The sequence below is a fragment of the Capra hircus genome, chromosome 22 (genome assembly GCF_001704415.2).
Source record: "Capra hircus breed San Clemente chromosome 22, ASM170441v1, whole genome shotgun sequence".
NCBI lineage: Eukaryota > Metazoa > Chordata > Mammalia > Artiodactyla > Bovidae > Capra > Capra hircus.
This window is the reverse complement of record NC_030829.1, coordinates 42,919,953-42,946,848: the sequence shown is the minus strand read 5'-3', so window position 1 is coordinate 42,946,848 and position 26,896 is coordinate 42,919,953. Positions and strand designations below refer to the sequence as shown.

General features: G+C 45.7%; 1 protein-coding gene across 7 annotated transcripts in view; it reads left to right on the top strand.

Moving 5' to 3' along the window:
- The window catches only part of PXK (PX domain containing serine/threonine kinase like), an 82,233-nt gene continuing 56,328 nt past the window's right edge, over positions 992–26,896 (top strand). For all 7 annotated transcript variants that reach the window (XM_018066767.1, XM_018066766.1, XM_018066768.1 and 4 more), the window contains exon 1: positions 992–1,199. In XM_018066767.1, coding sequence (XP_017922256.1) covers positions 1,098–1,199 — 102 coding nt within the window. In that variant the 5' untranslated portion in view covers positions 992–1,097. The remainder of the gene's footprint in view (positions 1,200–26,896) is intronic.

Here is a 26,896-nt window from a genome sequence, read left to right as displayed (position 1 = left end):
TAATAGGTTTAATAGACTGCTGCTTTATTATCTCCACGTTACAGATGGGGAGCTGGGGCTCAGAGGGGTTGGGTAACTAATTCAAGGTCACGCAACTGGTAATTCCAGCTCGCTCTCTTGTCCTGGGATGCTGCCTTGGGAGACAGCACTGTGGGTGGGTCAGAATTATGGCCTTGGGTTCAGGCACATTGGGGCAGATTTGGGTCTGAGTTGATTGAAGTTCTCTGGCTCTGGGTTTTGAGGTTCTTGGAGCCAGTACAGTGGAATGGAGCACCCCAAGTCTGAGGTTGAAAGTTTGAAGGCCTTGTGTGTTGAACTTAGAACTGGGCCAGAGGGTAGAGACCGGGAGTTCTGGACCAATGCCCAGGTTTTAGGGGCTCCAGTTCAAAGAGCTTTGGGTCTGAGTGTGCTGGAGTCTTACGGCTTCAATTCTGAGGGCCCAGCTCAGGTTTTTGAGTCTGAAGAGCCAAGTTCAAGAGTTCCCCACAAAATCTGAATCTGAGGGGCTTGTAGAAAGTTTGTTGGTCTGCAAGGCACAGCATGAGAGTCCCATCCTGAAGGCCCTTTTTTCTGGGTCTTAGGGTTCTTTGGCCTGGGAGGCCTGATGGGAAAGGGTCAGTTGTAAGTCAGGGTATACAGTTTTGAGGGCCTAACATGAGAAACCCATCAAGGAAATGTTTGGGCCTGAGCGTTCCGGGAGCCTAGAGCCCAAGACGCCCTGTCTTCGGCTCTGAGGACCTCTGGGGGTGATTGCTTAGGGTGAACGTCCTGAGGTCTCAGGCGAGTGCTGAGAGTACCGAGCTCGCCGTGCGGCTACGTGGAGCTTGGAGGCGCAGATCCAGGACAGCTGTGACTGCGAAGGTTTGGCCCTAGGACCCCGCGGGAGGTGGCAGCGCGAAAGGGTTGCCTGTGCCGACAGCCAAGGCGGCGGGGGCAGGTCGGCGCTAGGACCCCGCGGGCTCGGCGGGCGGCGGCGGCGGCGCGTGGGGCGGCGCGTGTTGACAGCGGCGGCGGCGGCAGAGCCCGGCGGGCGGCAGGAGTCGGCGCCCCGGGTTCCTGCCCCTGGTCCGGAGGCGGTGGCGGACCGGCGTCCCGGGATGGCCTTCATGGAGAAGCCGCCGGCCGGCAAGGTGCTGCTGGACGACACGGTGCCGCTGACAGCGGCCATCGAGGCGAGCCAGAGCCTGCAGTCTCACACGGTGCGCGGCCCGCCGGTCGGGGCGGGCGGCGCGGGGCGGCCCCGGGCCTGGAGAGGGCTGCGGGCGGCCGGGCAGGGTCGCCCGGGAGGGGCCCGGGGCAGGGGCCGGCGGTCCGGGCCGAGAGGGCTCGGGCGTGGCGTCGCTTCTGGGCCAGGGTCCCCGGGGCCCAGGCGGCAGCCGAAGTCCTCAGGGGACGAGGGTGGTAACCGCAGCCCCTTGGGCCAAGGGAGTGGGAGGGGCTCGGCGGTGCCCTGGGATGGGACTCCGAGTCGGGGGAGGTGAGGGACCCCCGGGCCGGCTGAGGAAAGGGACCACTCAGGACCCTCTCCATTTCTCCTCTTTGGGGCGGCTGAGTTTCCCTCCTTTCAGCTGGGCATCCGAGTGGTGGGGATGAGGGTGTGCCGGGCCAAATGGAAGGATGACTTCATGGAGCCTACTTGTTGGGATGGCAGAGTGGCCGGTGTCTGAAGCCCCCTTTCCAGGTCAGCTGCTTGCCTGGGGCACGGGGAGATGGTGAGGGAGGCAGTTTGGGTTCCTGCCGAGGCAGGTGTTTGAAATTGCTCCTTCCCTCCTCTAACTTGCTCTTTAGCAGGCAGTGGTAGCATTCAATTGAGTTTAAAACCCACTGGAGTAGCATAAAGGAGTAATAGGTCCTCATAGTAAACACAGACAGAGTTCATTTCTGTTACATAGTGTCTTTTATGGGTCTTTAAAACCGTGGTGGTTTTCATGTGCCTGTACCTTTTTTTTTTTCTTGAAAAGCATACTGTGCATCATAATTTACCAGCAATAAACTAGTAAAAAAAAAAAAAAAAACAGGAGCTGCTAGCCAGTGGGACTTTGTTTGGGAAATAATGAATGGGGAGAGAGAGATTCCTTAGATTGTAATGTTTTGTTGGGTCACCAAATCAGATTCCGGCTCAGAGGCTTGTTTGTTTACCATTGCAGGGTGTTTGGGGTTCATCATCTGGAGCCTAAAGCCCCACAATAGCCTTCTGTTTCTCTTCTTGCTCAAGCTGTTCTGGCGACATCAAAGACATCTTTTATTCTGTTGTATTAAAGTGGGACTTTTTTTGAACCTCAGTTTCCTCTTCCGACAGTCATGCTTTGTAGGGCTTGGATCGTTCAAAGTGTTCACTTCCAGTTTAGGAAAATGATCATGTATTTTTTTAAAGTGCATTTTATATCACTGTGCATGTCTTTAATTCTGTTCTACAGACTTGTGAGAAGGCACTGTATGGGACAGAATTTGTTAACTCCTCTGTAATTTGTGCTAAGGGAATAGGGGTTAGGAGTTGAAATTTAGGGCTGGGTATCAAGAATAAATTCTGCTATTTTAATTAGATTATTATTTTAACTTAACTGTTGACCAGTACATCTTATAACCTTTCAGGGAGTGGGGTTGGGTCTTAGGCTTATTTTGTACTGAGAGTCCAGAGAGAGTTGATTATAAAGCTCACAGACTACTTCTTCCAGAAAGCATTTCGTGATGGATGGCCACTGCCCCACGCCCTGTGTTCACCTCCACCTTAACCTTGATCCGTTTATTCTGTATTTACTCCTTTAGTTTTCCACTCTACCAGGCTGTGAGAGGAGGGACGATTATTGTTCATTTTTGGGCCCCCAGTTCCAGGCATCGGATAGGATCTCATGTGTCTGTTGAATGAATAAATGAATGAATTTTAACAGTCCTTCGTCTTCTTTTCTGTTCGTGTTAAACAGTAGTGATAAAACATTGGAACAGCATGACATCTGAGGCTCTACATTAAGGGGTCAGTGCTTCAGCAAAGTGGTGAAAGATGTCGTAGGATTCTGTTTTTATTGCAGAGGTTTTCTTTAAGAAATAAAATAATTTAGGGTAGAGAACGGGAGTTCCTATGATGATGACTGAACACCAAAGACAGTGACTCACAGGAGACACATAGAGGCAGATGTGGCAGAGTAAAAAAAAAAAAATGCAGCATTGTCTTGCGTAATTTTTGACTGTTCAGTGTTCTTGTCATTTTAGCTATAAAATATGAGACTGAAAAATATTGCATCAGCCCTGAACTTTACTGAGAAACTCCTATGCCGATGCAAACTTTTGGGACTAGTAGACTCTTAAGGGTAAGTCCCTTTAAAACAGGAACTGTTGGAAATTGTTTTGAAAAGCAGTAGTTGTTAAAAGTGGTATACAGAAGAAAAAGACATTGTTTTCTGTTGGGAAGTTGGAAGATGGTTTTCTGGCTTGTTAGCTGAAGGGAGATGGTATCCACAAAGTCAGAGGATCATCCTCCCTTTCAAATGCCAAATCTCCGTGAAGTTGCTCCTTGACTGTATATAGGACAGAAAGCTCTGGAGAGGGTGCATGGTAGACATCCTTTGGGTTGGACGAGGCAGGGCCCTAATGTGGGTTTGGGGTGACATGTCATGTGACGACATTGGTTGGGCAAGTCACTTAAGCTTTTTTTTTTTTCCACCTAAGTTTTTTGATGTTTAGTTTTGTCACCTGTAAATGGGGTAATAAAATACCTGCCCTGCCTGCTTCCCAAGGTTGTTAAGAAAATCAGATGAAAAAGTCTTTACGAAGTATTTGTAAAGTACATTCCTTCCTCCTTCCATCTATTCATTGTATGGCCACGTATATGCAAAGGGTTAAATACATTAACATGTTTTGATTGCAAGTAAGCTAATTTCTGTCCATGGTTGCTTTTTTTAAATCAAGGTTGTTGAGCCTTGGGAAACAGGATTTATAGCAGAAAATGTTTTGTTCCATATGATTTAGAATTTATGGACTTGGGAGGGGGAAATTGTGTGGATTGGAAAATAGAGATGCCAGAATGATGAAGGGAACACAAGGTCACCACCAGAAAGGCGTGTTGGGATGAAAAACCCACAGAAGGTGCAGGTTGGTAGGTGGTTCTGTGCCTGAATGTGGTTTGAATGATTTTATTTTCACATTTATGGAGCATGATGAATTTAGCTTCAGGAAATAGAGCAGGCTTCTGCTGCAAGGAAATGAAACTTCCATAAAATCAGAAAGGACAGTATTTAGAGATGCTTTCAGCAAGAGGAGTAGGGGAGTGGAAAGAGAAGAATTTTCCAGACAAAAGAGATTCTGGTAAAAGAAGCCCCCCAAGTAAACTGTGGGAAACTTTGGGAGCATTATGAATGAGTATGTAAGTTCTTGACTACATGAAAGGGAAAGCTTTGGAAGTCAATAGACTGAAGAAAAATGCGTACCTAGCTGAAGTAGAAACCAGAGAACCTCCATTTTTGGAGAAGGTTGTTTTCAAATGTCTGTATCCAATTTTTGCTGGTCACTATGCTGCAGTTTGGAGAAGGCAATGGCACCCCACTCCAGTGCTCTTGCTTGGAAAATCCCATGGACGGAAGAGCCTGGTGGGCTGCAGTCCATGGGGTCACTGAGGGTCAGACACGACTGAGCGACTTCACTTTGACTTTTCACTTTCATGCACTGGAGAAGGAAATAGCAACCCACTCCAGTGTTCTTGCCTGGAGAATCCCAGGGACGGGGGAGCCTGGTGGGCTGCCATCTATGGGGTCCCACAGAGTCAGACACGACTGAAGTGACTTAGTAGCATGCTGTAGTTTGATAGGTCTTAATCTCCATTTCCTCCCTTTTTAACTGTTTTTCCTTGAGGTTCATCAGATTTAGGGTCCATTGACTCTGCATTTGGTGCATTTTGTTCTTGAGAAACAACAGACAATTTAGTGGTATTTGAGGCATAACAGAGTATTTTACAAGTTGGTGGAAAAGATAATATTTCATGTTAAAATCTTTACTGAAAATGGATCTTACCTTGAACTCTGATTTTGGAAAGTGCATTCCTGCACAGCTTGTTTATTCAACAATACACGTTCCCTTAACAGAGATGTGCTGAGCGCCTAGCATGTGCCAGACACCTGCTGGAGGTGAACTTCACAGCTCCTGCTCACATGGAACTTTGTTCTGTCAGATTCTGAGGTCTTCTGTTTTCCAGGGTGTATGCAAATCGACCTGAATCTTTACTGTCATAACAAAGAGTTTTGAAGTTGCTTTTGTGGCTTGGTTTATTGAGCTTCAACCTCTTCTCACCTTTTGTTTTTTAAATAGTCTTTTAAACTCTATTCCCGTATCACCAGAATACCTGTTCAAATGTGATGCCAAAACAGGAGATGTGGTTGCTTGAAGGCCCTGGCAGTTTAAATAGTCCAGTGCTCAATATCAGAATCCATCTGGGCTTCCTTTGGAGATGTTATTTGGAAACTTATTTTGATTACCAAGTTATATTGAATATTAAAAAAAAATTTTTTTTAGGGTGTTTGCGTAGACAAGTGGAAGCAGAATGATTGTTGCCTTGCAGCACTTGCACACATTATAATAAGATAATAATAGTGATTTTCCAGGAACTTAATCACTCATCTTCTACTTGGTTATATATTTTTCTGTGCTTGTCCTTGAAACCCCTGATGGATGCAGTCAAAAAACTGAGCTGGATGCTTAGAGACTTGTAATTAGTTAATTTATAGATTCAGTCTCTTTCTACTAAAGAATCAATTGTTTTGTACCTTGATGTAGAGGCTGAGGACTCATAATTCTCATACATCACCTCTTTTGAGGATTATCCCACTAGAAAGCTACTTGTTGTAGGAATACAGATAATAACCTGGCTGGAGGTGCTGGGAGGAAATAAGGATTCTGGGGTTAAGGTTTATTTTAAGTGAAAAGATACTTACTTATTTTCTCCCCTGGGGGAATAATGAAAACAGCCACCCACGTATGTGTACATAGCTTCCATGTGTATTGTGATCTTGAGATTGTTCAAAATACAGGTTGTTGATTGAGCGCCTCAGTGGGTGCATCTGAGGCAAGTAAAACAAACCCTCTGTTTTCCATGGCAAGCAGGTGGTGTGAGGGGTTTCCAGGCAGCTTCATATGAAATGAAGCTCCTTTGTGTTCCATCCTGAAAATGGGCAAGCTAGACACAGGCATTGTTTCAGAACTCGTAAGTGATTAAGTGTAGGGGGGATGTTGTGGCAGGGAGAGCAGTAGGCTTTTCCTATTGTTTTTCCCCTAAACTGGCATTTGTCCTTGTCAGTGACTTCTTTCATGGATAACGTGCCCATGGTTTGGGGAAATTAAGACATAGCTCCTTTTCAGAGGTCATGAGGGGGGCCCTGTGTTTTCAGCTTGAAATTTTGACGAAGGGCTAAGAAATAGTTACTTGACCTTGAATAAGTACTTGGACCTCAGCGGAGGGAAGAATCCCTGCAGGTTGGCCACTTAATCTCCGGCTGACTTTCTGACCACCAAATTTGAGGTAAATCTGGCCATTTCTAGCTCAGGATCACAACATCATGCATTTCCCCCAAAAGAGGACAGTTGAAAGCAAAAAGGAATTCCATTGTCATTATTGTCTTCAAATAATCCAGTAGTTATTTTTTAGTGGCTGACAGGGTATTCATTAACATAATGTTAGCTTGGGAAACTCAGTGCCGAGTAACAGGAGTCTTCCCTGGAAGCTGTTTGCTTGTGTCACAGCTTTATGTAATTCACATACCGTACAATTTACCCGTTTATGGTATATAGCTCGGCGGCTTTTGGGTATATTCACAGAATCATATGTCTGTTGCCATACTTAATTTTAGAACACTTTTTATTATCTTGAAAATAAGCCCCTGACCCCTTAGCCCTCACCTCGGAAAGTTTTGTGACATTGCCGGATGCTAACCCCAGGGTATATTCTGAGTCTTTTATCTCTTTGGGTCCAGCTCCTTCCAGGTATCTGATTCATCAAAGGGACAGATTCTCTGTAACCATGTGTAAATGTGTAAATGTGTTTCTGTGACCTCGCAGAACCTCACTGACCTGAAACCTGCTCATGGGCTCTGGATCTTCAGGCTGGAATCACTGGAAGAATTTTGAAAACTGTAAACTTGAAGAGCTACTTATTTAAATTGGTGAGGGATATGCATTTTAAAAAATGCGCTGCACTGTCACATATATTACCACTTAAAGAAAATCCTCTAAAAATGACTTTTGAATAACACAGGGGTTTGGGCACTGGCCCTCCTTACACTGGGAAATCTGCATATGACCTTATAACCTGCCCTTTGTACTGGTGGACTCAACCAATCACACGTGGTGTAGTACCGCAGTACATATTTATTGGGGAAAAAAAAAAATCCTCGTGTAAGTGGACCCACACAGTTCAAACCCATGCTGTTCAAGAGACGACTGTGTTGAAAACAGTAGATGAATTATGTCCTGTGAATGTGAAGAATTGCTCTGGGTCGAAGCCTGCCTGGTGCATGTAGGTGTGAGTGCCAGGTGACTTAGTGATCAGAGTGCACAGGGGAAGGGCAAAGGGCTCTGGGCCAAAAAGCCCTGGCCTCAGACCTTCCTCTTACCACAGCACCTCTGTTTATGATATTCAAACAAGGCTGCCCACATTTCTTTGACATGGCTTATCAGAAACAGGCCATTTCTCCTCATTTTTCAGCTGAGGCTTTTTCAGGGGGGCGGGGAGAAGTGGGGCTGTGCTTAGACAGCTCACCTCTTCCCCTTCCCACTCCCTAAATGGAGAGGGCCACATGGGCCACTGTTCAGCCACTGTGGGTGCTTTTCTTTCTTTTTTTTTTTAACTTGAAATTCAGCCTTTCATGTCTGTCTGTGTATTGCTGTTTTGATTCAAGCTAGCACAGTCTCTTCCACAGACAGGAAGCATTCAGTTAAGTATTGCTGAACCCGTGAGTTTGTTGAATGAATGCATTTATTCAGGGCGCAGCTCAGGAAGCCCTGCCTGTAGACTGCTACCTACTGTCTTACCTACCAAGCTACATGTGATTTCCTTCCTCTGTCATTCCTCCTCAGTTTTATTTGTGCGAAAGTCTCAAGCATTTTACACACAGATTATTTCTTATTCCCTGTTCTCTGTTTATGGCCTCTCTCTCCAACACAGGTGAAACTATAAATAGCTGGAGGAGTGGGGCAGTGCCTTAGTGAACTTGCTTAATCTCTCCAGCCTCAGTGTCTTCTTTTAAATTTATTTGGCTGCACTGGGTCTTAGTTGCAGCATGGTACAGGGATTCTGTAGTCGTGCTTGTGGGCTCAGTAGTAGGGCCGCAAGGGCTTAGTTACCCTTTGGCATGTGGGATCTTAGTTCCCCAGCCAGGGATTGAATCCATGTCCCCAGCACACAGGGTGGATTCTTAACCACTGGATCACCAGGAAAGTCCCAGCTCCAGTTTCTTCATCTGTAAAGTGGGGTTAGTACGAAGATGCTCGGGCTCTGACGAGTAACTGAACTCAGACACATGGGTCATTCTAAACAGAACTCAGCACGTGGATGTCACTGTTTTGGTTGTAGTTTACCCTCTGTATTTGTTGGGCTTCTCTAGTGGCTTAGACGGTAAAGCGTCTGACCGGGTTCGATCCCTGGGTTCGCCTAGTAACTTTTTAGCACTTGTACTTTTTTAGGCACTGAATGGAAAAAGGAAAATTATTTCTTTAAAAGTTTGTCTCACTATCACCTGTGACTGCTAGAAAATAGCAAAAAAGACCAGTGACATTTCAAAGACTCCCAACGCCCTTCCCCGACTCCTTGTTTTTCCCTTTTACCCTGGAGGGACACACTCTGGCAGCCAGGCTCAGAGACAGAATAGAGCACAGGGTCTCCTTAAGCAGGCCTGCCTGGCAGCAGAGCTGGCTGTTGGTGTTCAGCGACGGCAGGGGAGGTGGAAGAGGTAAGTGGGCAGACCACGGGCTCAGCCACCAGACCAGCAGAGGAGTTCCCAGAGGCCAGGCCCGAAGGGAGGAGGTCCCTGGCCAATGCCCACTTCAGCTCCTCACATCCCAGCTTTTGTTCATCATCAAAGGAATCCCAACATCAGTTCACACACACTTGACCTCTGGTAGCAGGGTGAAAAAATAAAGTAGAAAGCCCTCTGCTTTGTTCTTTCCCTGCCACTTCCTCTGACAAGTGACCATGCTCATCGCCATTCGCAGGGGCGGAGGGGGAACAGGGAGCTGACATCTTCTGAACACTGCCTCCTGAGAAACGCACGCATATTCTGTGGCCTGACTGCCTTCCTTTTCCCTAAGACGGGTGCAGTCAGGCTGTGGGCTTGTGTCCCAGGCTTGGACGCAGCCTGCTCTGTGAAGCACAGGGTTTCTGCCATGCCAGAAAGCCTCGAACATTATCAAGCACTTAGTTTCCTATGTGCCAATCACTGTGTTGTGTATTCAGCTAAAAAGATGAATGAAATAGCGAGCTTACAACCCTGGTAGAGGTGGTAGACCCATAAACCAAAGGAGAAGTAGGTATTGAAAGTACCAGTCTACCTGGGAGCAGAGAGGGCAGGTGGGTGTGGCCGCACCCAGTTCTCCTGGGGGAACTAGGAAAGGCTTTCAGAGAGCTTGTTGTAAATCCACATTCCACAGGTCTTTTTTTCCCCTTGCATATTCTTTTCATAATAATACTGAACTGTAAAAACCACCTCTGGAAGTGATTTTTAAATTAAAAAAATTTTTATTCAGATTAGGATGTTTTTAAAAATTATAATATTTTATCTTTGGGATCTGAATTACACTGGCTTCTGAAATCTTACCGTAAGAACTGTGATAAGGTAAATACACCTGCTGCTTCAGGCAGTTTTCAGAATAACCATTTTTACAATGATTCCCATTTCTTGTCTTTCTTACTAACTCATATTTTGCCATTGGCTTTTCCTTAAATCTGCCTTTAGTCACAGTCCATTATGGGTGTAAATGAAACCCTATATGACTAAAAAGAAAATAATTTTAAAAGCTACATGATGGTCAAAACCATCTTAAACCAACTGAAACTATGAGCACTTGGAGGCCCTTTGTTTTGAGTTAAAGGGAAAAAAATACTTCAATATTTATTGACAGATTTGTTTTAAAAGTAGAAATAGAAGTCTTAAAAGCTTCAACACATAAATTTTGAAACACTTTCCAGAACCCCTAGTTGTTTATCTTGTTCCAAACTATTACTAACCCACCAAAAGGATCTCAGTTAAAAAAAGAGAATGAGAGAATGAGCAGCTATGTTCTCTGAGGTCAGGATGCACTTTCAGGATGCAGAAGGTCTTTAGTTCATTCATCAGATGCTGCTGAGTATACCCCTGTGTTCCTGAGTGATCATGAAGCGGTGAAGTTAGAAAAGCCGCATCTCAAGTCAGTGGCAGGAGGGAAACAGGGACACTAGAAATGATTACAAAAAGAGTATGAGGTAAGCAGTGGGTAGCTGGTCTCCCCAGAAAGATGGTGAATCTGAGTCTGGTTTTAGGCAATACTTGTCATGAGAACAGTTAGCATTGTTACAGCACTTTATATGCCCTGTGCTGATTTGGTAAGTTTTAACCCATGCAATTCATGGGGTCGCAAAGAGTCAGACATGACTGAGCGACTGAACTGAACTGAACTGAACTGAACCCATGTAAATGTAACCACTGTGTAACATTTTCATTACTTGAAATATTTTCTTGGTCCTCTTTGCAGTCAGTACCTGGCAACTACTGATCTGCTTTCCGTTACTGTTGTTTCACCTTTTCTGGAATGTCGTCTATAAATGGAATTTGGTAGGATGTAATTGGTGTCTGGCTCCTTTCACTTAGTTTAGAGCTTTGAGCTTCCTCCATACTGTTGGATGTTTGTCGTTGTTTTTAAGGGAAAGCAGGTTTATTAGGAAAGATACTCCACAGATAGAGTGTGGTTCTTCTGTTGCGTATTTTGTTGTTGTTGTTGCGTGTTTTTTATTACTGAGTAATGTTCCACTGTTTGAAGGTTCCACAACTTGTTAGCGGTTGACCAGTTAGTAGACTTTTGGGTTGTTTCCAGGCTGGGGCTAATCATGAATAGAGATGCTATGAACATACAAGTCTTTGTGTAGATGTGTTTTCATTTCTCCTGGGTAAGTACCTACGGATGGAATTGCTTAGTCACCTGCTAAGTGATTATTTAACTTTATAAAAAATTGCCAGACTTTTCTAGATTCTCATCTGATCTTCATAACCCCTCTGAATTGTGTCTGTTATCATCACCATTTTTTCAGTTGGAAAAAAGTCAAGTGCAGGAAAGTTGGAGGAAAGTAAAGTACGTATCTTGCTCCAGGGCATAAGGGTGGGGGGCGGCAGAATGAAGGTTTTTCTGATGCCTTTGGGTGATGTTGGGAGCCATTTCCAGCCTGATCTGTTAGGGCCACACCTGTTTGGTGGCTCCCCCACACGTAGGCCTAGCCAAGCACAAACCAGTGGGCCTTCTGCAATCTACAGAACCAGACACTAACTTGAGTGACCACTTTCTCAGTTCCTCTATTCGAGCTGCTAGGAGTGGAAGGATAAAGAAACAGGTGAAATTAAATAGCATATTCTGCTTAACCCACTCTCTCTGAAATACTGTCATCGGTTATATGCAATCACTGTGAAGATTCTCAATGTATTTTACATTTGTCATAGGAAACTTTCGAAATCTGGTGTGTATTTCCCAGTTACAACGTATCTCAGTTAGGACTAGCCTCATTCCAGGTGCTCAACAGCCACACATTTTTTGTGGCTACTGTACGGGACAGCACAAATATAGGTATTAAAAATAATATCCAGAGGTACAGTTACTGAAATGGAAAAAAATTCATGTTATATTAAGTGAAAAAAAGCAAGTCATAACACTATGTTTGGTATGCTTATATTTTTATAATTACATGTTGTATCTGCAAATATGTCATCTATAACCATATTGGCCAGTACTGTAGCCACTGGACTACTTAATTGTTAAAAAGATAATGTTTCTTTGTATTTGGCTGTGCTCCGTCTTCATTGTTGCTTGGGGTTCCCTCTAGCTGTGGCGCGCGGAAGCTGCTCTCTAGGTCGATGCACGGGCCTCTCAGTGCGGTGGCTTCTCTTGCTGTGGGGCACAGGCTCCAGGCGCAGGAGCCGCAGTCGCTGTGGCCCCCGAGCTCCAGAGCACAGGCTCAATAGTTGTGGTGCGCGGGCGTAGTTGCACGCGGGATCTTCTCGAATCAGGGCTCAAACACGTGCCTCCTGCATCAGCAGGTGGATTCTTTACCACTGAGCCACCAGGGAAGCCCTGGACTACTTAAATTTAATAAAGTTAAATAAAAGTTAAAATTCTGCCCTTAAGTCAAACACGGGCCACTTGTGCCTCGTGGCCGCCACATGCAACCTCGCATCCTTGGGTCACTACTCTCTGCAGTCTGCCAACCCGACTGAGAAGGACTGAGACAGTAGTATCTGCCAGCCCTGCATCCAGCAGGGCATGGTGACCTTTGAGATCCAGAGCCTCCACGGGCTTCAACAGTGAAACACAAGAAAGAGGTTCGCCTATCCTGCAACCGCTGTTAGTGTTTAATGGGGGCAGCGTGTGGAGACACGGCAGTCTAATCAAAGACCCTGTTCTGTTTTGGTACAACTGCCATTCAGATTGCCGAGTATTCAAAGCATCCACTTCAGACACGTTCATGTAAAAATGCTCCTTTCTGCTTCAGAACATGCCTAGTATTCATGGTGGGGCTTGTTTAAGATCGTTTTCTAATTTATATGCACTTTCTATGCAGTGCCCAGATAACATCCATCCTGGAAGCGCATAGACAACAGTTTGTGTACATGTAGCAGGAAGTGGGTTGCAAAGTGCAGGGTATTAACGTCTAGGGGTGCTGTGAGAGCTCAGATCCCCCAGGCCTCAGTTACCCTCCTCTCTTGGCCCTCACTCTGTCCCAGCCTCTCCTCTTCCCAACTTGACGGACTGGTTCTGCTCGTTCAGCCAACCTCAGAATGAGGGGAAGATGGTAGGAAAGCATTCTGCCCAGGGCCATAGAACCGGGGAACTCCTGTGCCCACGGGTCAGACAGGCCTGGGGAAGAGGCCGTTCTCAGCACTTACTAGCTGAGCGCCCTTGTTTAGGGCATCTACCTTCTTTGAGCCCCGGGACTGTTGTAAAAGAGTGACGTCTGCCTCCACGCATTGCTGGGAGATGGACTAAGCTGAGGCACAGAAGGCGTAGAGTAAGTGCTCCATAAACGGCAGTTATTACCTTCAGCTCTGAAGACAGAAGTGGCAGCGTGGTGTGCATAGTCACATACGTGGTTGGTTATGAATTGGGAGTAGTCTCAGGAGAACACAGTGACATTTTTAGGCCAGGCAGCATGAGTTTCTGTGTAGTCAACTCTCTGTCATCCTTAGTGATGGTGAGCAGTTCTACTATAAATTATTGAAAGCAGTAGGGACTCCCCTAGCTTGACTTCTACTTTCAAGCTTTATTTTTTTTTCCCTCCCACCAAATGTTTTACCGCCCCTGATACAAGGAGAAGAGTTCATTTGTTTGACTTTCATCTTCTGTTTTTCCAGTCTTCCCAGCATAGTAAAAGTGCTGATGATTTGTAAATTGACCAAAAGTTCCCTTGCCAAAGGAAAAAAGATGCTAGTTTGCATTTATCATTGATAACATACTATACTCTTATCCAAGCTTGGATAATTTTGATCCTTATCTTACTACTAGAGATTCTTTAAAGTACCATGTTTTAAATGATATGTATGACAAACCAAGGAACTTAAAAAAAAAATGGTTTTTCATGATATGAAATGTAATATGTGCTCATTGAGGACAAAGTGAAAAATACGAAAGAGAAAATAGCTATGAGAATTTAAATCACAGATAATTTCACCTCTGGAGACAACAGATGTTAACATTTGGTGTAGTTCCTTCTTTTGATCTATGTCATCCCAGAATTTTTTATCCTTTTTTAATAATTAACATCACAGCACATACCTTTTCCCAGGTAATGAAAATCATTTCAGTACATCCTTTTAAAGGCTTGCATATTCTTCCACTATGTACTTAAACCATAAATTACTTGCCTATCCTCTTATTGCTGATATCCAGGTCATCTTGGGCTGCCCTTGTGGCTCAGCTGGTAAAGAATCCGCCTGCAATGCCGGAGACCTGGGTTCAATCCCTGGGTTGGGAAGATCCCCTGGAGAAGGGAAAGGCTCCCCACTCCAGTATTCTGGCCTGGAGAACTCCATGGACTGTATGGTCCACGAAGTTGCAAAGAGTCGGACAGGACTGAGTGACTTTCACTTTCAGGTTATCTTAGGGAGGAGGCTTTTTAATTAGCCTGCTTTAAAACTGGGTGTAGAAGCTGGGACGAGGCTGGAGGAATGGTATTCCTTGTTAGCAGTCGGAGACTGATAAAAATTGTTTTCCATGTTCCTAGGGAATGGCTGTTCCTTCTTCCCTCTGTGCTCTTGGTGCTGCTGCTGACTCCTGTACTTACAGGTTAAAGGCATGACAGATTTCCCCTTGAACACCTTGGCTTTGCTATTTTTTCTTTTAATATTTATTTTGGGGAGCTTCCCAGGTGGCTCAGTGCTAAACAATCTGCCTACCAAGCAGGAGACTCAGGTTCGATCCCTGGGTCAGGAAGATCCCCTGGAGTAGGAAATGGCAACCCATTCCAGTGTTCTTGTTCTTGCCTGGAGAATCCCATGGCAGAGGATCCTGGCCAGCTACAGTCCATGGGGTCACCAGGAGTTGGACACGACTGAGGGACTGAGCCTGCACGCACACCGGGTCTTGGTTGTGTCATGTGGGATCTGGCTGCCTCACTAGGGATTGAACCGGTGCCCCCTGCATCAGGAGCCTCAGCCACTGAGCCACCCAGGGAAGTCCTTCACTGTTTTTAATCAGGAAAGGAAACAGTTAGAAAGCCAGCCTTTGTGCTGGCTGCTCTAAGTACACGATGTCACTGAATGTTCGCCACGGCCCTGTTGGAAAGGTATGATCTTGCAGATGAGGAAACCGAGGCTCAGAGGAGTTGGCTAACAAAACTGGTAAGTGGCAGAGAGCTGCTGTGCCTTCCCCTGAGGCCCCTGGTTGTGGCTTATCACCACACAGTGACCGGCTAGAAGAATTTGGGGTGGCCTGGCTTCCAGGCAGTGGCAAGCGAGGATAGAGCAAGAAGCAGCCCGAGGAAGATGAGTGCTTCTGCCCTGGTCCCTAGGTTGGTAGCAGCTGAGAGTATGAGGGGTGAGAAGTTGGCCATCTGAGACACCAGAACCCACATAAAAGTCACGATCGCCAGCCAGATCAGAATGTGTGTGTTTGTGTTTTCTAGCTAGTTAAATATGTTGTGTGTGATTCTGACTTCATGTTCTCTGCATCTGTTTCTACCCTTTTAGGGCATTGGCCTAAGACATGTGAGGGCTATTGAACAAGCAAAGGTCTTATTTCATTTTTAATTACTATTTAATTGAGTCTTCAGATTTTCTAGGGTTTATTTTCTTTGCTTTGATGTAAGATGGAATTCATGAGTTTCAATCCTAGCAAATTATGTAATGGTTTTGGTGTCATTTTGGGGTCTCTGTACTAGAGAGCAGCTATAGGAACTGCTGATTAAAACACCGTATCCATCCTGTAGTCGTGTCTGAAGTCAAAAGCATTTTTGAACGCTGCTTTGCAGTATCTCTCCTGGCTGGAACGTGGACTGTCTTTGAAGTCAGCGTAGAGACCAGCTCCCCCGGCAGACCATCCGACCATCCGGAAGGGGAGAGCATGGGCTTCAAAAGGCCTAAGAGGAGGACGCATGCGCAGTCGTTCTTTTAAGGACTCTGACTCTCATTTCCGGGATCAAAGCATGTTTGTGACGTGGTCCTTGTCCCTTCTGTGAACGCAGAGTGGAAACTGGAGACTTTGTTTTGCATAAAGTTAAAGCACAAGGTTCCGTGATTCAGTCAGTTAGGTTTTGTTTTTTTTCCAGTTAGGTTTTAAATGAAATTTATTTCATGTGGTTGAAAAGGAGATACACTTGACTTCACTCAGTTGCCAAAACTTAGGTGAACATAGCAGTGATTCTTCAGATGCCTTTTTTTTTGGCCTTTATTTATTTTACTATATTTGTTTCTTTAATTGGAGAATAATTGCTTTACAATATTGGGTTCATTTCTGCCATATCAGCGTGAATCAGCCACGGGTATACATGTGTCCCCTCCGTTTTGAGCCTCCCTCCCACCTCCCACCCCACCTCACCCCTCTAGGTTGTCTGGAGCGCCAGGTTGAGCTCCCTGCCTTATACAGCATATTCCTACTGGCTATCTGTTTTACATATGGTAATCTGTGTGTTTCCATGCTGCTCTCTCAGTTCGTCCCGGCCTCTCCTTCCCACACTGTGTGCACGAGTCTGTTCACTATGTCTGCATCTCCGCTGCTGCCCTGCAGATAGGTTCATCAGCACTGTCTTTCTAGGTTCCATACATATGCACTGTTGACAACAGCTAGGACATGGAAGTGTCCTACATGCCCATTGACAGATGAACGGACAAAGAAGCTGTACACAAATACCATGGAATATAGTCATAAAGAAGAACACACACTCAGTCCTAATGAGGTGGATGAACCTAGAGCCTGTTATACAGAGTGAAGTAAGTCAGGAAGAGAAAACAAATATCGTATATTAATGCGTGTATATGGAATGTAGGGAGATGGTACTGATGATCCGATCTGCAGGGCAGCCGTCGGGATGCAGTCATAGACAACAGATGCCTTATTAAAACCGTAATGCTTTAATTTGTTTGGGGGCAGGTTTTGTACATTATTGGCTTGCGCAGCAGTTAAAGCACAGGCACAGTCTAGCTCTGAAAATCTGCAGATGAAACAATGGTAATGACTATCTAGAGAGCAAGGAGTAATCATTCGTTCTCGGTGAAATATTAAGGATTGTAAGCAGCCTGGCAGGTGCCCTGCGCGCCGAGCGGAAGTCCTGCAACCGTGAGAGTTTCTTCAGGAAGCTTGCTGTCCTGCGGGGCCCTGCCGCCCACTGCCCTGCTATCACTGTGATAGCACAGGTCTGTGTATTGATTTTCATGAAGTCTGAGGGCCTGGGAGATTGTGGGGATTCTCTGGAGAGCGCTTTTAAACTTTAGCTGGATGCGGGTGCACATGAGGGTGGCAGTATGCCACCTGTTCCCCGAAGGGGCACGCGATCAGTTAACAGACACCCGCCACTGAGCTTTCGCTGGGCTTCTGCCCCTCGGCCTGACCTTGTGCCGAGTGCTGTTTGGAATGCAGAGAAATGTGTGATTTTAGCCTTTGAAGAACTCAGTCCGGTCAGAGAAACACTCCCTACCCAGACGTAGACAGACATGGGACAAAGATAACCCTGATATGGTTAAAATGCTGAACGTCCCAAGTTTTGACGGCAGAAGAGCAAAGGGAGAGAAGTAAATAATGGGTGTTCAGGCTCTGCGGGGTCTGATTAGGTAGAGGAGGAATCAATACAAAGAAAGGATTAGGACAGTTCGGGCAGGTGATAGAAGAGCATGGACGCCGGGCTGTGGAGTTTGGGTTTTATCCTGTGGCCAGTGGGAGCCCCTGCAGGCTCCTGCCCAGGGAAGTAGCACAGTGTTGGGTGTCCAGCAGGGTCACTTGTGCTCAGCATTCCCTGGGGGGTCTGGCAGTGAACTGGGAGTGCTGTGGTGCCTGGTCACTGGAGACCCAGATCTGGCCTCCTACCCCAAATCTGTTTTCTAGTCAAGGTATTGATCGTTTCAGAGACTGCCCCTGGCTGTAAATGAAGCTTCCTGTTTCTTCCTTGCTTTCCTGAAGGGACATTGGTGAATCCCGTGAGTGGGGCCACCACCACAGGACTGTGCGGGGAGTGCTGGAGGGCTCAGGTTAGGCACCTCCCATACCCAAGAAGAAAGGAGAGTCCCTGCGAAGAGGTGTGGGGAGGGCTGGGAGTGGGAGCAGAGGGCACTGTGAATTGTGGTGGGTGCTTGGTTCACTGGTTCCCTTCCTCTCAGGAGAGGGTTTTTTTGTTTTTTTGTTTTTTTGTAGCGTGAAGCTGCTTCCTATCTACAAGGTTTTAGAACAGTGATTCTTGCCTCTGGCAGCACATTGGAATCACTGGGGAACTTTTAAGACCTACTAATGTCTGTGCCTCTATAATGAAAAGACATCTTTTTTGGGTGTTAGTTCTAGAAGGTCTCGTAGGTCTTCATAGAACTGTTCAACTTCAGCTTCTTCAGCGTTAACTGGTCGGGGCATAGACTTGGATTACCGTGATATTGAATGGTTTGCTTTGGAAACGAACAGAGATCATTCTGTCGTTTTTGAGATTGCATCCAAGTACTGCATTTCGGACTCTTTTGCTGACCACGATGGCTACTCTGTTTCTTCTGAGGGATTCCTGCCCGAAGTAGTAGATATAATGGTCATCTGAGTTAACTTCACCCATTCCAGTCCATTTTAGTTCACTGATTCCTAGAATGTCGATGTTCACTCTTGTCACCTCCTGTTTGACCACTTCCAATTTGCCTTGATTCTTGGACCTGACATTCCAGGTTCCTATGCAATATTGGTCTTTACAGCATCGGACCCTGCTTCCATCACCAGTCCCATCCACAACTGGGTGTTGTTTTTGCTTTGGCTCCATCCCTTCATTCTTTCTGGAGTTATTTCTCCACTGATCTCCAGTAGCATATTGGGCATCTACCGACCTGGGGAGTTCCTCTTTCAGTATCCTATCATTTTGCCTTTTCATACTGTTCATGGGGTTCTCAAGGCAAGAATACTGAAGTGGTTTGCCATTCCCTTCTCCAATGGACCACATTCTGTCAGAACTCTCCACTATGACCCATCCATCTTGGGTGGCCCCACATGGCATGGCTTAGTTTCATTGAGTTAGACAAGGCTGTGGTCCATGTGATCAGATTGGCTAGTTGTCTGTGATTGTGGTTTCAGTCTGTCTGCCCTCTGATCGCCTGTCTCAGTGCCTACCATCTTACTTGGGTTTCTCTTACCTTGAATGTAGGGGTCTGTTTTCACAGCTGCTCCAGCAAAGTGCAGCCACGGCTCCTTACCTCGGGATGCAGGGTAGCTCCTCTAGGCCGCTGTCTCTGACCTCCTGCGCAGGGTAGCTCCTCTTAGCCACAGCCACTGCGCTCCTGCGCCATTGCGGCCGCCCAGCAAGGAAGTCAGGGAACACCTGGAGTAACAGGCAAATTTGGCCATGGAGTATAGAATGAAGCAGAGCAAAGGCTAATAGAGTTCTGCCAAGAGAACACACTGGTCATAGCAAACGCCCTCTTCCAACAACACAAGAGAAGACTCTGCACACGAACATCACCAGATTGTCGACACCGAAATCAGATTGATTATATTCTTTGCAGCCAAAGATGGAGAAGCTTTATACAGTCAGCAAAAACAAGACCGGGAGCTGACTATGGCTCGGATCATGAACTCCTTATTGCCAAATACAGACTGAAATTGAAGAAAGTGGAGAAAACCACTAGACCATTTAGGTATGACCTAAATCAAATCCCTTATGATTATACAGTGGAAGTGAGAAATAGATTTAAGGGACTAGATCTGATAGAGTGCCTGATGAACTATGGACGGAGGTTTGTGACATTGTACAGGAGACAGCAATCAAGACCATCCCCAAGAAAAAGAAATGCCAAAAAGCAAAATGGCTATCTGGGGAGGCCTTACAAATAGCTGTGAAAAGAAGGGAAGTGAAAAGCAAAGGAGAAAAGAAAAGATACACCCATTTGAATGCAGAGTTCCAAAGAATAGCAAGGAGAGATAAAAAAGCCTTCCTCAGTGATCAATGCAAAGAAATAGAGGAAAACAAGAGAATGGGAAAGACTAGAGATCTTTTCAAGAAAATTAGAGATACAAAGGGAACATTTCATGCAAAGATGTGCTCAATAAAGGACAGAAATGGTAGGGACCTAACAGAAGCAGAAGATATTAAGAAGAGGTGGCAAGAATACACAGAAGAACTGTACAAAAAAGATCTTCACGACCCAGATAATCATGATGGTGTGATCACTCACCTAGAGTCAGACATCCTGGAATGTGAAGTCAAGTGGATCTTGTGAAGCATCACTACAAACAAAGCTAGTGAAGGTGATGAAATTCCAGTGGAGCTATTTCAAATCCTGAAAGATGATGCTGTGAAAGTGCTGCGCTCAATATGCCAGCAAATTTGGAAAACTCAGCAGTGGCCACAGGACTGGAAAAGGTCAGTTTTCATTCCCATCCCAAAGAAAGGCAATGCCAAAGAATGCTCAAACTACTGCACAATTGCACTCATCTCACATGCTAGTAAAGTGATGCTTAAAATTCTCCAAGCCAGACTTCAGCAGTACGTGAACCGTGAACTTCCAGATGTTCAAGCTTGTTTTAGAAAAGGCAAAGGAACCAGAGATCAAATTTCCAACATCTGCTGCATCATGGAAAAAGCAAGAGAGTTCCAGAAAAACATCTATTTCTGCTTTATTGACTATGCCAAAGCCTTTGACTGTGTGGATCACAGTAAACTGGAAAATTTGAGAGAGATGGGAATACCAGACCACCTGACCTGCCTCTTGAGAAACCTGTATGCAGGTCGGGAAGCAACAGTTAGAACTGGACATGGAACAACAGACTGGTTCCAAATAGGGAAAAGGAGTATGTCAAGGCTGTATATTGTCATCCTGCTTATATAACTTCTATGCAGAGTACGTCATGAGAAATGCTGGGCTGGAAGAAGCACAAGTTGGAATCAAGATTGCCGGGAGAAATATCAATAACCTCAGATATGCAGATGACACCACCCTTATGGCAGAAAGTGAAGAGGAGCTAAAGAGCCGCTTGATAAAAGTGAAAGAGGAGAGTGAAAAAGTAGGCTTAAAGCTCAACATTCAGAAAACTAAGATCATGGCATCTGGTCCCATCACTTCATGGGAAATAGATGGGGAAACAGTGGAAACAGTGGCTGACTTTATTTTTCTGGGCTCCAAATCACTGCAGATGGTGATTGCAGCCATGAAATTAAAAGATGCTTACTCCTTGAAAGACAAGTTATGACCAACCTAAACAGCATATTATAAAGCAGAGACATTACTTTGCCAACAAAGGTCCGTCTAGTCAAGGCTGTGGTTTTTCCAGTGGTCATGTATGGATGTGAGAGTTGGACTATAAAGGAAGCTGAGTGCCAAAGAACTGATGCTTTTGAACTGTAATGTTGGAGTAGACGCTTGAGAGTTCCTTGGACTGCAAGGAGATCCAACCAGTCCATCCTAAAGGAGATCAGTCCTGAGTGTTCATTGGAAGGACTGATGCTGAAGCTGAAACTCCAATACTTTGGCCACCTGATGCAAAGCGCTGACTCATTTGAAAAGACCCTGAGGCTGTAAAGATTGAGGGCAGGAGGAGAAGGGGACAACAGAGGATGAGATGGTTGGATATCATCACTGACTCGATGGACATGGGTTTGGGTGGATTCCAAGAGTTGGTGATGGACAGAGAGGCTTGGCGTGCTGCCGTTCATGGGGTCGCAAAGAGTCGGGCATGACTGAGCAGCTGAACTGAATGCCTGTGCCTCAGCCCAAACACGTTAAATCAGAATCTCTGGGAGGTAGTGTCAAAGCATGGGTATCTTTTTTTTTTTAAGTTCTCTGGGCGATTCTAGAATGTAGCAGGGTTGGGACCCTCTGCATAGAGGTAGAGAAGTAGAAACACTGACAAGTGAAATACCTCCAAACAGCTTCCTGTTCTCTGTGCTCTGAGTCTCAGTGAATCTGATTGTTGTGCCTAACAGCAAGAGAAAAATGCTGTTGATTCAGCGGATTTGACGTTTGGCTTTAAGTTTTGACTTTAGCTTCTTTTACACACTTCTTTCAAAGTGGTCGGTGATTGTAGCCTCACTAAAGTAATTTGGGGCCAAAGTAAGTTTTCCTCCCTAGTTTTTCCTGAAATCTCATCACACTGATGCAACTTTGAATAGCAGCTACAGTGCAGTAAAATCTTGAGTATCTTTTCGGAAACTCAGGAAATACAAAATGTCAGTGAGGATGCTTATTGGGGAAATGCTTACATTGGGGGCATTGATCAACTCTTGTGGAAATGACAGCTCCTGCCCCTGCCCCCTCAGAATAAGTCCATATGAGTTCCCCAGACTGGTGAGGACCCCCATCATTCAGGACTGCAGAAAGAGCCAGGCTCAGGACATCCCCAGGGCCCTGGGGGTTGCCAGCCATGTCTGGTAGGTTGGAAAGTCCAAGGAATCAATGATGTGGGTTCCAGCTCCCAATCAGCAGCTTCCCAGCTGTGCAGCCTTGGACAGCTCACTTAATTTTGCTGATTCCGTTTTAGCAGAGCTTCTGCCACAAGATCAGTGCTTATCTATGGCAATTCTATCTTCTGTCCCCAAGCTTAAGTCAGAAGTCATGTGGTCCCAGTGCCTTTCCAGATTGAAAAACTTCAGCCCCCCACTGACTTGCTGCGATGCTCACATGCTCGGGCTCTCTGCAGGGCAGCCACCACCACCCCCGCCACCCCCGGCCAAGATAAAGGGATGTGGTGTCCTGAAGAGGAGCAGGAAGGAGGCCCTTTGGGGAAGTGGCTGCAGATGGCAGCCCGGGCAGCCGGCATGGGTCTGTGTGATGCAGAGCCACCCCGCAGGGCTCTGAGCTCTCCCGTCTGTGCCAGTGTCTGTCATCGCTTCCAGAGCCTGCAGGTTCTGTTCCACATCAGAGAGGGTGGCAGAGAGGGAGGTGATGCACTGAGAGATTCTGGGCTGCTGACTGCAGCTCTGGAGGTGGAAGCCTGCCTTCAAATGTTGGGCTTCTGCTGGTCTCCAGGGCTCTCTTCTCTCGGTTTCCATCAGAGCTTCAGCCTGGTAGCAGCAGTAGAACAGCTGTGCTGTTTGCTTTACAAATCAGGGATTTGAGGTGAAGGCATTTCCTTTCAGTAGGGCTTGGTGGTGACATTCAGGCACTCTGAAAAAAAAAAATTTTTTTTTTTTAATATTTAGGGATGAACTTGCTCCTTTCAAGTGGAATGAACATAGTTCTGAGCAAAATCACGCTTACCAATATCCCACTGTCTTTCTCTGTCCGTAACCACACGGCAGATGGGGCCTGAGGGCAACACTGGAGCCTTTAGGTGTCTTTATGTGTGTTTACGGGGGAAGCGCAGCGAGGTTTCTGAGGCTACGGGTGATTAAGCAAGCCCTCTGGCGGGTGTGCGCGTGTCACCCATGGTGTTGCTGTGCAGCCGGCTGCAGGAGAGGACAGGCGATGACAGAGCTAACTCTCCCACCCGCTGCATCCCCAGCCTCCGTGGACTGGAGTGACCTGTTTCACTCGATGAATCTGGACCTGGGGTTCTCGATCAGCACTGTCGACATGTAGGGCCAGGGTGTCTCTTGTTGTGAGGCTGTCCCGTGTGCCTCGTACATGTTTAGCAGCATCTCTGGCCTCTAGCTTTCAGCTTCCCGTAGCATTTCTTCATCCTGTGACACCCAGAGATGTCTCTAGGCATTGCCAGATCTCTGGGGCAGATCTACCTTCTTTGGGAAAAAACACTGATGTCAACATAAAGAGTGTCTTGGCAGAAACATTAATTAGGATGTCATTTGAGGACATCCCAGTCTGACTATTTGTGACCCCATGGACTATAGAGTCCATGGATTTCTCCAGGCCAGAATACTGGAGTGAGCAGCCATTCCCCTCTCTAGGGGGTCTTCCCAACCCAGGGATCGAACCCAGGTCTCTTGCATTGCAGGCAGATTCTTTACCAGCTGAGCCACCAGGGAAGCCCAAGAATACTGGAGTGGGTAGCCTATCTCTTCTCCAGGGGATTTTCCTGATCCAGAAATCGAAGTGGGGTCTCCTGCATTACAGGTGGATTTTTTTTACCAACTGAGCTACCAGGGAGACCCCTCTGACCTCAGGATCCCAGCCCCATCTTGTAGTTATTGCTTTCCTTTTGCCAAATGCTTTCCCCCAACATTATTGCATGCCATTTTATAGCCAAATTACAAAACAAAACCCCTAAACTGTGTATCTACAAAGGGAAGATTGGAGTCAAACTGTGGGAGTTATACCCCTAGCATGAACAAAAGCACAGGGATTGGGACATGATAACTGCTTAATTGATGTTTATCATCTGCAGCAACATCTTTGTAAAACACAGGTCTAAAGTTTAAACTCAAAGTGTATCAAGCAGGACAGCAGTGTTTATTTCGCATCTACCAAGGGCTCAGCATTGAACTGCACTTTGTTTATTTATTTCTGACTGTGCTGGGCCTTCCCTGCTGTACGGCCTTTGCTCTAGTTGTGGACTGTGGGCTGCTCTGCGGGCACGATGCACGGGCTTCTCATTGCAGTGGCTTCTCTTGTGGCAGAGCATGGGCTCTAGGCTTGCGGGAGCCAGTAGTCGTTGCACGTGGGCTCAGCAGTTGCGGCTCTGGGGCTCCCGCACGCAGGCTGAGTACTTGTGGTGCACAGGCTTAGTTGCTCTGTAGGATGTGGAATCATCCCCGATCAGGGATAGAACCTGTGTCTCCTGCATTGGCAGGCGAATTTTTTACCACTGAGCCACCAGGGAAGCCCTTGAAAGTTAGTGTTATTCCTCTGACAGATCATAGTGAAGCAATGGATGCTTGAAGTGATTTTCGAGAAATAACAGTTCCCCCCAATTTGAACATCAAAACTTGTTTGCATGTGGTTGTTTGGAAGTGCTCAATTATATGTGCTGATTTTAACTTTACTATAAGAATGTAAAAGCCCAGACAATCTCCAGTAAGAGAACCCGGAGAAAAGAAGAAAATGTCAGAGCTAACAGACTGATCTCCAAATACAAGAAAGCCAGGTATTTTTAGCATTTTATCTTTATGTATTCAGAAATAATTGCATTGACATATTGCTTAAGAGATTTGCCATACTACACAAGCCAATTTTGGAATATTTATATGATAACCTGACATGAAACCAGCTCAGCAGGATGCCAGCCATGTAGTTGATTCACTCGTAATTGAGTGGATATTGTTGAATGTACCATTCTTAACATAGTCCAGAGTAGGCAGAAATTTCTGCTTATGTGAACTTTATCAACCTTTGCAAACTAAACAGAGTGGAAATGAATGATAGTGTAATAAGATTTATTTTTAAATTCAGCTGCCAAGTTAACAAGGCTTATTTGGCTTTATTTTCTACATAACCTTTTTAATTCAGAATTAATTCAGTAGAAAGGATTTGTTGAGTCCCATGTTGATTAAACATTTGTTGAGTAGTTACTGTGAGTAATACCTGAATCATAGCATCCCAAAATGTTAAAACAATTCTGAGTATTTGAGGAAAAAAAAGTCTCTGTTTTTTTCTGTGCTTCATCATAAGTCCCTGTGTGTGTAAACAGAAGGCTGAGCGAGGTCTCTTGTTTCCTGCTTATTTGCTTACCTGGGGAAGCTATGAAAACTTCTGATTCCTAATTTCTATCTTGTAGATTCTGATTTAGCAAGTCTTGGGAATGGTATTTTTAACTCTCTCGCTTCTCCTTGCTCCCCAGGATCAGGCAGCTTCCAATGATCAGGCAGCTTGGGAGGAGGGGGAGGTGTCACTGAATTTGGTTTCTTTGGAAAATGCTATCACTGCATACCTATACTACCTTTTTACCTGTTTTCTTAACCATAGCCTTTTCTAACGGAAAAGCTTATATGCAGACTTTGAGCAGGAAAAATCATTGATCTTAGTCCTGTGATTCTACTAAACTAATTTTGAATGCCTAAGGTTAATTTTTTACATTTGAGATAATTGCACATTCACGTACAATTGTAAGAAACATTGCAGAGATCCCATATATCTGTTATCGAGTTTGTCATTGGTAATGTCTGGCTAAACTTGATATGATATCACAACCAAAATATTAACATTGACCAGTGAAAATACAGCACCTTTCCATCGGCCCAGACATGCTCATGTCTTAGTCCATTCGGACTGCTCTAACAAAATGCCATAAACTGAGTGGCCTGTCCACAATGGATTCGTTTCTCATGGTTCAGGAGGCTGAGAGTCCAAGACTAAGGTGCGAGCATGGCTGCCTTCTGATGGTCCTCTTCCTGGTTCAGAGCTAGCACCTTCTCAAACGATCCCATGTGCTGGAAGGGGTGAGGGACCCCTCTGGAGCCTCTCTTGTAAGGGTGCTAATCCCATTCTTGAGGGGTTTGCTCTCATGACCTAAGTAACTCCCAAAGGTCCTCCCACTTTTTAATACCATCATTTTGGGGAGTTAGTATTTCAATATGTGAACCTTGTGGGGACCGAGACATTCAGACCATAGCACATCACCTTGCCCTTCTGTAGTCACACCTGATTCCCTTCCACACACAGCCTGCTACCCCAGCCATAACTGTTGACAACCAATAGGCTGTTCTCCATATCTGTGATTCTGTCACTTCATAAATATTGTCTAAGTGAAGACATGTACTTTATAATCTTTGGGGATTGTCTTTTCACTCCATGTAATCCTCCAGACGGGCTTCCCTGGTGGCTCAGCTGGTAAAGAATCTGCCTGCGGTGGGGGAGACCTGAGTTTGATCCCTGGGTTGGGAAGATCCCCTGGAGGAGGGCATGGTGACCTACTTCAGTATGCCTGGCTGTATAATCCTCATGGACAGAGGAGTCTGGTGGGCTACAGTCCATGGGGTCGAAGAGTCTGACGTGACTGAGCGACTAAGCACTCACACACAGGATCCTCCAGAGATTCATCTAGTTTGTTGCACGTATCAATGGTTCGTTCATTTTTGTTGCCAAGTAGTATTCCCTGGTATGGAAGTGGTGAAGTTTAAACGTACACCTGTTTAAAGACATCTGGCTTTTCTACTTTGGGGCTATTACCAATAAAATAGCTGTGA